Raw genomic sequence first — 13,336 nt, forward strand, 5'->3', positions numbered from 1 at the left:
AAGTAAACAGAAGCCAAAGCAAGCTATGTATATAATAGATTTCAGTATCTCCCTAAAGCAAGAACAAAGCACCATTCCTGAGCTCTTCTGGGGATGGACAAACGACTAAGAGATTTTTCTGGGTCTTTCACATCCTGAGAAATAGTGAAGTATTCAATGTTCATCAAATCAATGTTTTTGCCTTCATTATCTTGTTCTGACCTTCCCATGCAGAGAGAATCATCACAGAATTTCAACCATTGCAGAGTGGAATACACTGCATTTCTGTTGTCGCTGAGAAGAAATATGCTGTGGGGTTTGGCACACTCAACTGGACAACCAACCTCATGTAAATGCCGCATTTATGGGGCTAGACTGACTGTGCAATCTGCACTATGTCTTCCAGAGCTATTTCAATATATTGTTGCACATGGTCAGGGCCAAACTCATCGCTCTAGGCTACACACGAAGCACAAAGCTTAACAGCGACCTTTGGAGTTGCAAACTGGAAATCTGGCCACTTTTCTCCCACTGGAGCCACAGGAGGGAAGAAGGCATATAGTAGTACACAGACTCCTATGGTTTAAACATTCACACTTGTTTCTTCAGAAAAACTCATCTCTCCCAAGATTTCATCCTGCCACATTACCACCTTCCCCAAGATCACTGTTACCTTTTACAGACTTTTGCTCACTGAAGTGCTTTGTGATGTATTATGAGACAGTAATGGTCTATGAACCAAAAGATTTTTTCTAGCTTCTTCCACAATATATTCCTTTTTGTGAAAGGCACAAAAACAGTTAGTTTCACATCTACATCTATGGCTGCGTTGCAGAAGCCTAAAGCCTGCCTGTGAACTGAAACTAGAGCAAAATGCAACAGAAGAGACTGACTTTCTTCCTAGAGATGGTGAGCTGACAGGAGCTAATGGCAGCTTTACAATAAAGGTCCTTCCTGAATGATAAATGATTCCTTGGCCATTCAAAGGATCTGACTGACCTACCCATTTCTTCTGTTCTGTGCAGCAGAGGGGATGAAATGACCTATATCAACACAAAAGGAGCTACAACAAATCAGATTCTCAATGCATATTCAGCAACTCTAAGCAACAAATGCAGAATAGGTATTTAAACAGTAACCCTCTCCATGGGATGCTTTATGTTTATTTTTAGCTTTTCAAAGTGCCAAAAAGCAACAGAAAAAATACTGCTGAATAGCACTGGACGCTGAGAAATGGAAGGTAGGGTGAAAAGAAAGCTGAAATAAGCTCCACAGGATGAGGTTAAGTTATTCAAAGCCCTCTTTCCTGCAAGACACAAGGTGATATATCACAGTCTAAATATTCCACCTGGTTCTCTCCTCAACGAACAACCAAGTGACAAAATGCCTATCAAACAGAAAAGCATCCGCATTCATCTAGGTTTCCCCCACCAACGCCCTGCATCGTGAAGTGCTGTATCAGCAGCTACAGAGTCCTAATCTGTCTCTTTTTAACAAGCACACCAGTGTGCAGCCCTACCCACCAGAACGATTTGCAAACCTCTCCAAACCCTCCTACTCCCAAGTCCCGATAACTTTGCCAGTGTGAATAGGAAGCTTCTGGCGTGCAGAATAAGCCACTGCTAGTTGACAACGCAGCAAAGAATTTCTTTCATATCTGAAGTTTGCATGTGTAGGCAGCTGGGACTGTGATGAATTACTATCTCTGATTCCAGTGCTAAGTATTAGACATTTATTTGGCAGAGTCTGTTAGGAAAGACACTGCCAATATCAACTACTGGTATTAGTAAGCTTCTTCAGAAGAGCTACCAAAGGTGCTTCAGTCTCTTGCTGCTTACAAAAGCAGTTCAGGGACCAGTGTTTTTGCATTGATTGAACTGTAATTGATTTTTGCTGAATTTTTAAAATTAAAAAAAAAAGTTTCAAAAGAAAAACAACCCCCTTTTTTTTTTTTTTTTTGACAACAACTCAAATGAATAATTTTCCATTCTTATTTACATCTTTTCGTGGGGCCAAAACCTCTTCCCAGTCCCACTGGCCACTTTGCCTGAGAAATAGCATTTTCCATCAGTTATTTCTTGTATTTTCCTGCCCTGTTTTGGTGTTCCACTGTCATATTTTCAGCAGCTGGCACTGCAAAGCATGTTTACACAATCCTGCAGGTCTGATTTCTCTGCAGAAATATTCCAAGTAAAATAGTATCCACCTGGAAGGTGGCTTATTTCCTAACTAGTATTCAAACAACCAAGCAACTCCTTTATATTTCAGGAGCAGTTAATTCATACATATCACTATGATGAAAATCTTCAAACCTTCATTTATATGGTTATGAAAGATTCAACCATTTGATCACAATTGGGTATATTTACACTTTCAAATAATCTAAAACAACAACAACAAAAGGCAAAAAATGGTGTCTTCCGCTTGTATCATTCTTGCATGCCCCAAATAAGCATGGTGATGGCAGAATTAACGTGCAATAAGTAAACTCAGTTTAGTCCTTAACTGTCCTTTTGCCCTGCTTCTTGAATTTCAGACTCTAATCTTGACTTTGCCCAGATGTTTATAAGCTTACTCATGATTTTCCAACCACTAGACTTACAAGTACTGCTTATAAACTGGACATGTTCATGGGCTAATAGATTTGCAGGTAACAACGGACATCTATTAAAATCAGGCAGTGGCTTTAATATTGGTTGCTGTCAATGTCAACTTTGATACTGCCATGTAATGTGGGATCGAGTGCACTCTCAGCACGTTTGCTGGTGACACCAAGCTGTGGGAAGGGCTGCCATCCAGAGGGGCCTGGGCAGGCCTGAGAGCTGGGCCTGTGCAAACCTCATGAGGTTCAACAAGGCCAAATGCAAGATCCTGCACCTGGGCCAGGGCAATCCCAAACCCAAACACAGGCTAGGCAGAGAATGGACTGAGAGTAGCCCTGAGGAGAAGGACTGGGATGAGATGAGAAGCTCGACATGATCCGGCAATGTGCCCCTGCAGTCCAGAAAGCCACCCATGTCCTGGGCTGCATCAAAAGCAGCATGGGCAGCAGGGCAAGGGAGGGAATTGTCCCCCTCTGCTCTGCTCTTGTGAGACCCCACCTAAAGTACTGCATTCAGGTCAGGGGCCCTCAACACAAGAAGGACGTGGAAGTATAAGAACAAGTCCAGGGGAAGGCCACAAAGATGATCAAGGGGCTGGAGCACCTCTGCTGTGGAAACAGGCTGAGGGATTTGGGGGTGTTCAGTCTGGAGAAGAGAAGGCTCCAGGGAGACCTTACAGCAGCCTTCCCATAGCTAAAGAGGGCTACAGGAAAGCTGAGGGACTCTGTCAGGGGGTAGAGGGATAGGGCAAGGAGTAACATTTTTAAACTGAAAGAGATTTAGATTAGAAATTAGGAAGACATTATTTACTCTGAGGGCGGTGAGGCCCTGGCACAGGCTGCCCAGAGAAGCTGTGGCTGCCCCATCCCTGGCAGTGCCCAAGGCCAGGCTGGATGGGGCTTCGGGCAGCCTTGGCTGGGGGCAGGGGTCCCTGCCCATGGCAGGGGCTGGAATTAGTTGGGTTGTGAGGTCCCTTCCAAACCAAACTATCCTGTGATTCTGATTCCATTCCACATCTTTGGCATGTGCTTCAGAGACAAAAAAATACAAGAACATAACATAGAACAAATACAAAGCAGGTTACAAGCTTGGTTTCCCTTCACTTACTGATGCCATGTTACTATTTTGTTATTACTACAACATTATTGTTATTATGTTAAAGCTCTGACCTCACCTTAAATCATTTACCACTGCTGTTGGGACACTCCTCTGCAAGGCAACAGAAGTATCCCAAAAAGCCAGAGGAATAGAGATCATCACATTTTAAATGTTCTAAATGCACCATATTCTCCAAATCCCCAGACTTCTGTGAATACCACCAACCACCTTCAACAAATAACCAATCAGCACCTACAGGTTTTCCATAGCCCAGCTGCAATAGCTCGTTAATGATCTAGCTTGGGGATTTGTTTTTTTATGGACTTTGTAATGTTTTGAAGCACACCAAGCCATCATGTAACAATGCTGTTCAGCACAAATTTCATTGCACCACACCGCAAGCAGAGTCCTAAAACCACAACCGTGTTTTTAAATAAGTATTTAAAAATCGCAAAATAAATAGCTTTAATCTTCTGAAGATCTAGAAAGACTTCAGCAAGAAAACTTCCTTTTTATGGTTCAGTATTTCTCTGAGATGAGCTCAGAGTGTTAGCAGAGATAATTATCAGAGAGATTATGCAGATCTTATTTTCAAAAGGTTTTGTTTGCTCTCATTACATATTGCTAAGTACTCGTATGAAACTTAGAAAACGGAAAGCATCAGAGAAACACCAAGCACTATTTATTTAAAAGAAAAATAATTTTCCCAAACAATGTTAACATTTTCAGCATTCTTTTCTATACTTTGAAATGTTCTGTTAACCTCTAGAGCTTCTCAATCACCTAACCTTGGCAGCACTGGAAATCAGAAATGTGCCTTACTGAAGGCACACACAACATGGACTCCTGATGGCTCTTGAACAGCAGGACCTTTATTGCCATTTTTCACCACTACATATACTTTCCCTGTAGCCCCACACATTGTCCACGTGCCCGAACCTGTCTTACAATTGGTTAGAGACCCTCAGACACACGCCTTGAGCCAGCCATCAATTGGCTACTGCCCAAAACTCATCTTTAACACTTTAGCCAATTTACTTTATCTCGTCCTTGCTCAAGTTTTTGGTTCTACCACTGTTTTCCTCATTATCTCTAACTTAGGGATGTGTGAAACAGCATGAAGCCACCTGCGAATTCCCTTCCCACAAAACAGCACAAAGCTCCCTGCGAATTCTTCTCCCACACCTTACCACTATTGTTTTTGGACTATTTCAGAAGAGCTGAGAAACAGAAAGAAGCAGGGGAAAGGTGCAATATAGCATCTTGTGAGTTCTTTCACTTCTAGACTTGCTGGTGACAAAGGTCACCACAGTCTGGAGACAAAAACAGGTTTGTTTGAAGTCAAACCAGTGCAATAAAGTACACAGTCACTGTGGAATCACTAAATGTTTTTTGAGAACTGGATGAATCCACTTCAAGCACTTCCAAGCCCGTTCAAGTCTACAAGCAAAACTCAGTCATGCTGCATGATTTTGAGCATTGTAACTTTTAACCAAATTCCAGTCAAGGCCTTTTCAATGTGATAGAAACCATCTTTAAAATATATAGAAGAAGCCCTGTGGTTAAGTAGCTCTTGCTCCAGTTTAGCTACAGTTCAAGATTAAAGTTACATCATCCCTCTATTGTCAATAGGCAACAGGCATATCAGGTGAGTACGAACAGACACTCCCTGATCACGCCTCAGACCTTATGGCCTGGATCATAGCCCAGTCTGAGAAGTACCAGAACTGTACATTCTGGAAGATACCGTAATGGCACAGTTCATATAAATACAAGTATTGCCATATCTGAATTGTAGCCAGGATGGAAATGTACCGATTCATAGTCGACTGTCTCACGGTACCACAAATAATGGTCCTGAGTGAAGAGCCCCTTAGGCTTTCTGGGATCGCAGCGGGCTTTGACCCAGTGACTCCCCCTGAGCTGGGACACCTCGAAGACAAACTTCTCATGGTACACGATCACCCACTAACTAATGCCAACACAAAGGGTAATTCACTAAGGGGGAAATCCTTAGGCACGCAACTCACTGCAGTAAGTTTCATGTGAACCTTGCCATTCTCGAATCTTTAATTAAGTCGCTGTTTTAATCATAACTAATTTTTGTTAAATTGCTATATCATATCAATAAACCTTAAGAGCTCTTAGACATCACATAAATCCAATTTATATCAATATATTAAATTGGCAGATCATTAAGTGCTGTTAAAATTCTCAAAATCTAATCTCATGATTTATTAACAAATCCTACTTCCTGTTAAGTTCAAGTTTGTCTAAATTAATTCACAACAGGCCCTAGACTCAATATACAATTACCATTGGACACACTTTTGTACCTACTACACTTAGTCTTGCAAACAAATTAAAAGCTACAACAAGCACATAGTTTCAACTTCTGTTTTCAGTGATAATTCCAAGTTCATTTCATGATTATTTACAGGTACTTCAGTTTTTCTACGGTGTCAAGAAAGGTTACCACATGTATTCTATTCAACCATCATACTGCTTATGCAATTATCTTCGGCTTAAGCGCAATAAAATCAAATTCTACTTACAGCCAACCATCATCATGGCCACCGAAAAAATCTTCTCTCCGTCAGTGGTTGGTGCAATGTTTCCAAATCCTATCGTTGTAAGGCTTGTCATGGTAAAGTAGAGAGAGGATATGTACAAGGAGTCTTTACTGGGTCCTCCTTCCCACTGCCCTGAGCCAGTGGTGTTGTATCGATATGGTGTCCCGATACTCAGTGCCAACTGGTAGAGCCAGCTATCTGTTTTGATTGTATTAGTGACTTCGTCTATAACTTCATAGTCCCCAATGCTGTACCATATGCAGGCTAGCCAATGGGCCACCAGCCCAAACACACACACCAACAGTACCAGTACAGCAGCACCATATTCCAGATAATGGTCCAACTTCCTGGCAACTCGACCAAGTCGGAGAAGACGCACCACTTTTAAGGAACTGAAGAGGCTACTGATCCCCTAGAAAAGAATAAAAATAATTAATTCATCAGAAATATCCTGGTGGTTAACAGAGAAAGCTGTGCAGTGATTTCTGCAGCTGCTATAAACCTTTCTGCGCAATTTTTAAGCGTCCCGGATGACAGATAAGAACAAACTGTTCTCCCCCTCCAGTACTTTTGGCCTCATCAGGGTAAATCAAGTTTGGCATTCAATAGGTGAATAAATTACTTCAATCAAGCTCAGTCTTTCAAAGCAACAAAAGAATCCTGTGAAATCCAAAGTGAGAAATGGCATGCTTGTTACTAAAAGGAGAGAGTTGATACTTTGTCAATTTGAAGTAAATGGTAAATTCTGCTTTGACCTCAAAGAGGTCAAATGCAGTAGAGGAGCAGTCATAGAACACCATCCAAGTGGGGTTTTCTCCAAACTTCTCAAAAAACAACAGCTATATATTAAAATTAAAGCCAAGGAGAGGATTGCCACTCTAACCAAAATGGGAGTCCACCTACTTCAACAGCCTGCAGCATTATCCAATGCTCAACTGAAATCTCAGAAAATAATTTTAAGTGGTAAAGAGAGAAATGCGTGTACTGCTCTTCTTGTCTATCAGAGAATAGCTGGGTAACGTCCTCTGGTCCAATAGTCTCCATCTCATAGTGTGCTTCGCTACAGCTAATATCTTTATAAATAACAAAATTTCCAGTTATATCTCACTGACTGAGCATGGACCTAACATCTGTAGGCACATCACCTCTCTGACTGAGCATAATGTAGACCAAAAAGCACTGGCAAGAAAGCTGCATGCCTTTGCATATAGAATTAATTTCCTTGCCTATCAAGAGACATAGTAGATATTTTCCTAAAGCAAGTATTTGAGCATTTTTTTCATGCAAGATAAATGAAGTACAAATAAGTGGAAGCACAAATATTTAGGGAATAGAAGTACAGGGACCATTAAAAAGTTAATGGAAACATCTGAGAGGGACCAAGAAATATGTATGTCCTCCTCAGCACACAAACCATTGGCAATGTATTTTAATAGAGTGTATAGATGCAGAAAGAGAAGAAAAATATGTTCCTGATCTATTGCAATCCCATGATATACCTAACTTGTGCATTAAATTAATTAGTGACTCAAAATAGAAACTTTGGAAAGGAAGGTTTCTAACATAAAACATTCAGAAGCTGAAGACATTTAATTTAAAGTAGAAATTAAGACATAGAAAGCAATGAGGCAAACATTCCTAGTTACTGTGCCAAGATTAAATTGCCCTTTTCTATGCATCATTATCAAATCAGTCTAGTCAAAACACTGGCTAATTATATTATCAAACAGTAAAAGACTGGAGTTTCTGGAGTTTTCCATACCAGAAAAACATTTCTTGCTTTTGCACCTCTGTTTCTTTTCACAACTAACGTTTGAAGGGTAACGTGCATCTGATATTTTTAGATGTAATCTGTTCAACAAAGTTCTTGTATGCTTTTCAAATCCTGTTGGAATTTGTTTCAGATCCCCAAATCCCTAATAAATTGAAGTTCCATATTTGCATTGAAGCTGTCATGATGACTAAAACCATGGAGGGAAGTGGAATTTTCCCATTTTGATTTCTGTATTTTGCCTTTACACAAGACATGGGTCTTATTTATTGTTCTTATTTTCACCTAAATGTATACCTACTTAATTGGTTTGGGATATATGTCTGTGAGCTACTCTGCATGGCCCACTTGTCCAATAACTTGGGAAGTTCCTTTTAGGGTTCATTATGCAACAGATTGGGTCCAGTAGACTACTGCATGAGTCAGAAACAGTATCTACATTAAATAATAATAATAAACCAACTATAGAGTAGTTTAATGATCTATTTCACTAAATTAATTTGCAGTGTGTTTCAGTGAACGTACCCCAATTCTGAAAGTTAACAAAAGTTTGCTAGGAAATCAGAGGGAGAAAAAAAGGGCATAAGGGTTTTTTTTGTAGGATCAGGTCCTCTTGTTTTGGTCAAGGAGATAAGCATTGCTTCCATTTTACTTAGAGAGACGCTGCTTATTATCAGGAGTATGGGTAGGGAAGGAGTTAGAGATCTGGAATCTACACTTGGGAGTTTTTATACCCAGTAGTTTACATTCAACCCAGTGGCAAGGCTTACTTACACTGCACTTTCTACTGTACAAACCCAAGCCAAGAATCAATTCCTGACCAGGAGAGTTTATAACCTGACACTCTGTTTTCCATCCTTATTACATCTTCTCTCCCTAAATTACATGAGCAGTTTAGCAGTTGTATAACTAATATAAAAATACAGCATTTATTTGAAAGTCTGGGAGAAAGTTCTGTTTGCTTTTTTTTTTTGTATGTGTTTTTTTTTTCTAAGCACAGACAACAGTCATATATCTTATGTATAAAACAAAGAGAACATTTCAGCTGACATTCAAGCATATTTTTTCCAAAAAGTAATTGAGTAAAACTTACTTAGAAGTCCTGCAAGTCTTAAAGCCTGTTCAGTCTGACCGACTGCTTTATGGCTAAAATAATCAGAGATGTACTTACTGAGCATTCACATTTCATATCTAATCTTGCAAAATATAAAGACAATGTTGGGAGCTTTAAAAGCCTATTCCATAAAACACTACCAAGGAAAGGGCAATTAAACACATACTAAATGAACATGTGATGCATTGCACTATTAAATACTGAGTGCCTAAAGCTGGTAAGCTGGTATCTTTATACTTAAATTATATCTTGACAATAAAGCCTCAACTGTTAAATACACAAAGTTCTTTCCAAGATTCAGCAGCACTCTCTTTGGTTGAAATTATACTAAAGACTAACTGCTTTGAATTACATTTGAGCTATTAAGAAACTCAGTTTCTTTAATTCATCTGATTACTGGCTGCCTTTAATTTCATTTTTCTTTTAACTGTATTTATGCTTTACAGTGAATGTTTTTGAAACCCTTCTAATAAAGGGCGAACATCTGTGGTAAATGAAGTAACCTCAGCACTCAAGGAACAGAGAGGTGATTAGAAACCTGAAATGGAACATGTAATCTGGTTTGGTGCTAGCATCATTTAAGTAATGAGTGGTTTTGCTACTGAAATCCAACCTTCTGAGAGAGGCACGTGTTGCTTTATTGCCATATTTAGTCAATTGGGCCAATAATGTATAGTATTTGCTGCTCTGTGTGTTCTCTGACTGAGAATATCTCATTATGTTATGAACTATCCAAACCTGGCCCTTGAGGTTTTGGCCAATGTATGGGATCACGTCTTAATCAAATGAGGACATTCATTCAGCTTACCCTTCAACCATCTCAGTCACAGAAATCTTATAAGTGGAAAACCAGAAAACTCCAGAACTCCCTTTTGTGTGTCAAGTTTGGAACCTGAAGTCCCAAACCAAATTCCTATCTGATACACACCATCAACTTAGAAGTGTGGGTCATACATCACTGCAGTCAATGGAGACTTTCCCCGTGATTTCTGAAGCCACTGGATCAGGAGAGGACACAAGCAATAGCTGTGAACCAGCCATCTTTAAACTATCACTATTTAGCAGACAGCTGAAGCCACTGCAGAGGAAGTGAACAATGTCATGTTTACCCACAAGGATGAATTTGGGGAAAGGATGTTCAGCTTTGCAATTAGATTATCCATTCATGATTAAACAAAGTCCAAGTTTATTGACTTAAGCATCTTGCAAAACCTGTTTTCTCAATTTTCTTGATATACTAAGAAAGAAAATTCAGTTTGATAGTGGGAGGCACAAGTGGGGATAGCACTCAGTTTGAAATGCAGAGGGGCCCACTCCTTCCTGATACAGTTACCTGTATCTTACCATTTCAGATCCTAAATGTCCACATTGTCAAACTCCAGTCTTCCAGGATAAAAGAAGTCTCTAAGCTGTGTGGCTGCTTCTGGCTAAACTTTTTTTCTAACCAAAAACTGAGCAAACCCTTTTCTGGAATTGCAATACGGGCACTAGGAACAGACCTCTGGACCTTGAGCAAGTACAGGGAGCTAAAGCTCTCCTGCACTTAATGAATCCCTGATAAGCCAGGCAATAGGAAGGATAAAGCTTTCAAAGTTACATTATACAGAGGTCACGAGTCAGACATGCAAGAGGATAAAGGGAACATTGTCACCAAAGGAAAATGCAGGTCAACAAGTGCAGGAAATCATTCAAGTTAGCATTAGTGCTAGAGATGTCCTCCTAAACTAGAAAACAGAGCAGTAGGGTCTGTTGTACACTAAAGGAGAAATTCTCAGCACAGCAGAGCTGCATCTTTGTAAAAGATATAAAAGATTTAATCAGCTAGTTACTTGTTAATCTAATAAATCTTTTCTGCAGTAGGAAATTATTGCATAAATGTTTTAAAATGTAAAATAAAAGCATAAATAGTCATTAGTTTCTATCATCTAAATATACTAAAATCTGCTCAAACCACAAAATTAAATCCCAGTATACTGAAATGGTAAATTCATGCATAGATTTTTTTTTTCCCCCCTATTAGGAAACAATGTGTTTTTAACTCTAGGCACTTTTTTGATTAGATTTCACTCCATGATTTTTTATTTATATGTTGTTAGCTGTGGGTATATATGCAACAGCAACAAAAAAAATGAAACATGCAAATTAAATGTGTTCCAAAACTGAAATCCTTCCAGCTCTGAAAACAGGGATTGGTACTGCACCATTTAACAGAAAACACTGTCTTAGAAAAGGCCAAAGGAAAAAAGGAAGACTTTTCACTATGCTTTGATGTTCAACACTTTGCAGTTTTGAAGAATTTATGGAGTGGCCCAGAACCAGAGCTGAGAGCCCTTCTATGAAAATGTTTTAGGGCATCTCGCCACTGCAAAGGTGAGACCGCAGCACATGCAGACCTTAAGCTAAATTTAAGCTAATAAGCTTAGAGTTGCTGGATGCAAAGCAATTATAGCAACCTGCATTCAGCAAAACTAGCTATTAAAGCCTGATCGAATCTTCTGAGGAGTCTGCAGCCCAGGCTGAGCTCTTTATCTCCGTGCAAGAGCAAAATGGTTTCATGGAAGTTGAGCTCGGGTACACCCACAAAAGCCACAGCCACACCGTGACCAAGCTCTAACCAGCCTCCTGGTGTGGAATCCACCTGCTGTAATGCTGCAACCTTGCGGCCGCCACCCAGTCTATGTTAATTGTCTAGCATTCCACCCCGGTGTATGAGGACAGGCATGTCAGAAAAGTGATTCACCCAATCCATCTCAGGCAGCCGACAGTGGGATGAATCACCTCCTGGAGCTGCCTCTCTCCCCTCCCACCGAATACAAAGAGGCTGAAGCCTATCACTTACACAGCTTACGGGAGGAGAAATTAAACCCATCCTCAGAAATCCGGATAGCCCAGATCTGGGCAGCGTCCAAACCTGTATTATGTTATTACGGAGATGGATATTACAGAGCACTGCCTCACAATGTGAGACTTAACTTTCTCACTATGAACTTGGAGAATAAGTGCTATTAATAACAGTAGGACAAGATTTTCTGCAGATGCAGTAGCATGCTTATTTCTTCATTGAATGGCCAATTACTCCACAGAAAGTGATGCTACACTACATTTGGTTCTGATAGGATTTTGCAGAAGTCCCCATTGGCTTGAAAAAAGGAATTGAATCAGTTCATAGAAAATGAACAATCACAAAGTAAACTGGACTAGGGTTCTTGATTTCCAAAGTGCAATAGCTGATAAATTATAAATGATTTTATATTGAATTGCAGACAATAATAAGTGAAGACAACTGGAGTGGGAGAGATAGGGGAGTCAGACACCTGGCAGCAGGGGACACTTGGAGGGTCCTTATGTCAAAAAGTACCACTGGTACAAAAACATCCAGAGGTTGCTTCTCAAGCAGAGGAAAAACTTGTAGAGTTTGGCATCTGTTCTAAACACGAAAATCATTGTCCCAAAGAAGAAAAGTGTAATTTAGAACTGACAATATATGAAAAATAAAAAAATGATGAACAGAAAATTACATCTTAGTGGATAAAATGGATGAAGTGAGAATTGCCAAATGTCAGGTCGAACCTTTTCTTGCAAAGAACATTAAAACAAATATCCAAAGATTCTTCGCACTCATAAATGAAGAAAAAAAAAAAGGAACAAAAAAGAGATCAGGCTACAATGAAGTAAAAATAATCCAGACCTGGGCTAAAAATTAAATTATTTCTTAGCTTTAGTTTTCAAAGATGATGTTAATGTTTTCCAGAAAACCTAATGCATCAAGAAGGAAACAAACAGATACATTACCTGAACAAATGTTAAGGGAAAGGGTAATTAGAAACATTGAGATAAATCAAAATGCAATCAATGCAGCAGTGCAGGTTTGCTAAGCTTAGGTTAGCTGGGGTCCTGCCAAGTTTGCCTGATAGCTTTCCCTGATAAACCTGATTTTCTAAAGAAAATACATGCAGTATTTCAGTAAGGCAAGGGGTGAAAATGTTAGGAAACAGAGAAACAAGAGACTAAAAGAGGAATTGTAAGGTGACTGAGGAACTTGGGAAAAGCATGGCAAAACGGAGACCACTCAGAAGGAAATCTAGTAAGGACTACAAGCCAAAACTCTGATATTTTTTTTTGTTTTCTTTCTCGATGCAAGCAGAAACATTATATGCTCATGAAATCTTCTGGAGGCACAAATTTGGAAGACACTGCC

General features: G+C 39.7%; 1 protein-coding gene across 2 annotated transcripts in view; it reads right to left on the bottom strand.

The window, feature by feature from the left end:
- The window catches only part of KCNH5 (potassium voltage-gated channel subfamily H member 5), a 156,591-nt gene that overhangs the window by 93,539 nt on the left and 49,716 nt on the right, over positions 1-13,336 (bottom strand). For both annotated transcript variants that reach the window (XM_040558987.1, XM_040558989.1), the window contains exon 7: positions 6,236-6,665. In XM_040558987.1, the coding sequence (XP_040414921.1) occupies positions 6,236-6,665 (430 nt within the window). The remainder of the gene's footprint in view (positions 1-6,235; positions 6,666-13,336) is intronic.

This window comes from Cygnus olor, chromosome 5 (assembly GCF_009769625.2).
Source record: "Cygnus olor isolate bCygOlo1 chromosome 5, bCygOlo1.pri.v2, whole genome shotgun sequence".
Taxonomy (NCBI): domain Eukaryota; kingdom Metazoa; phylum Chordata; class Aves; order Anseriformes; family Anatidae; genus Cygnus; species Cygnus olor.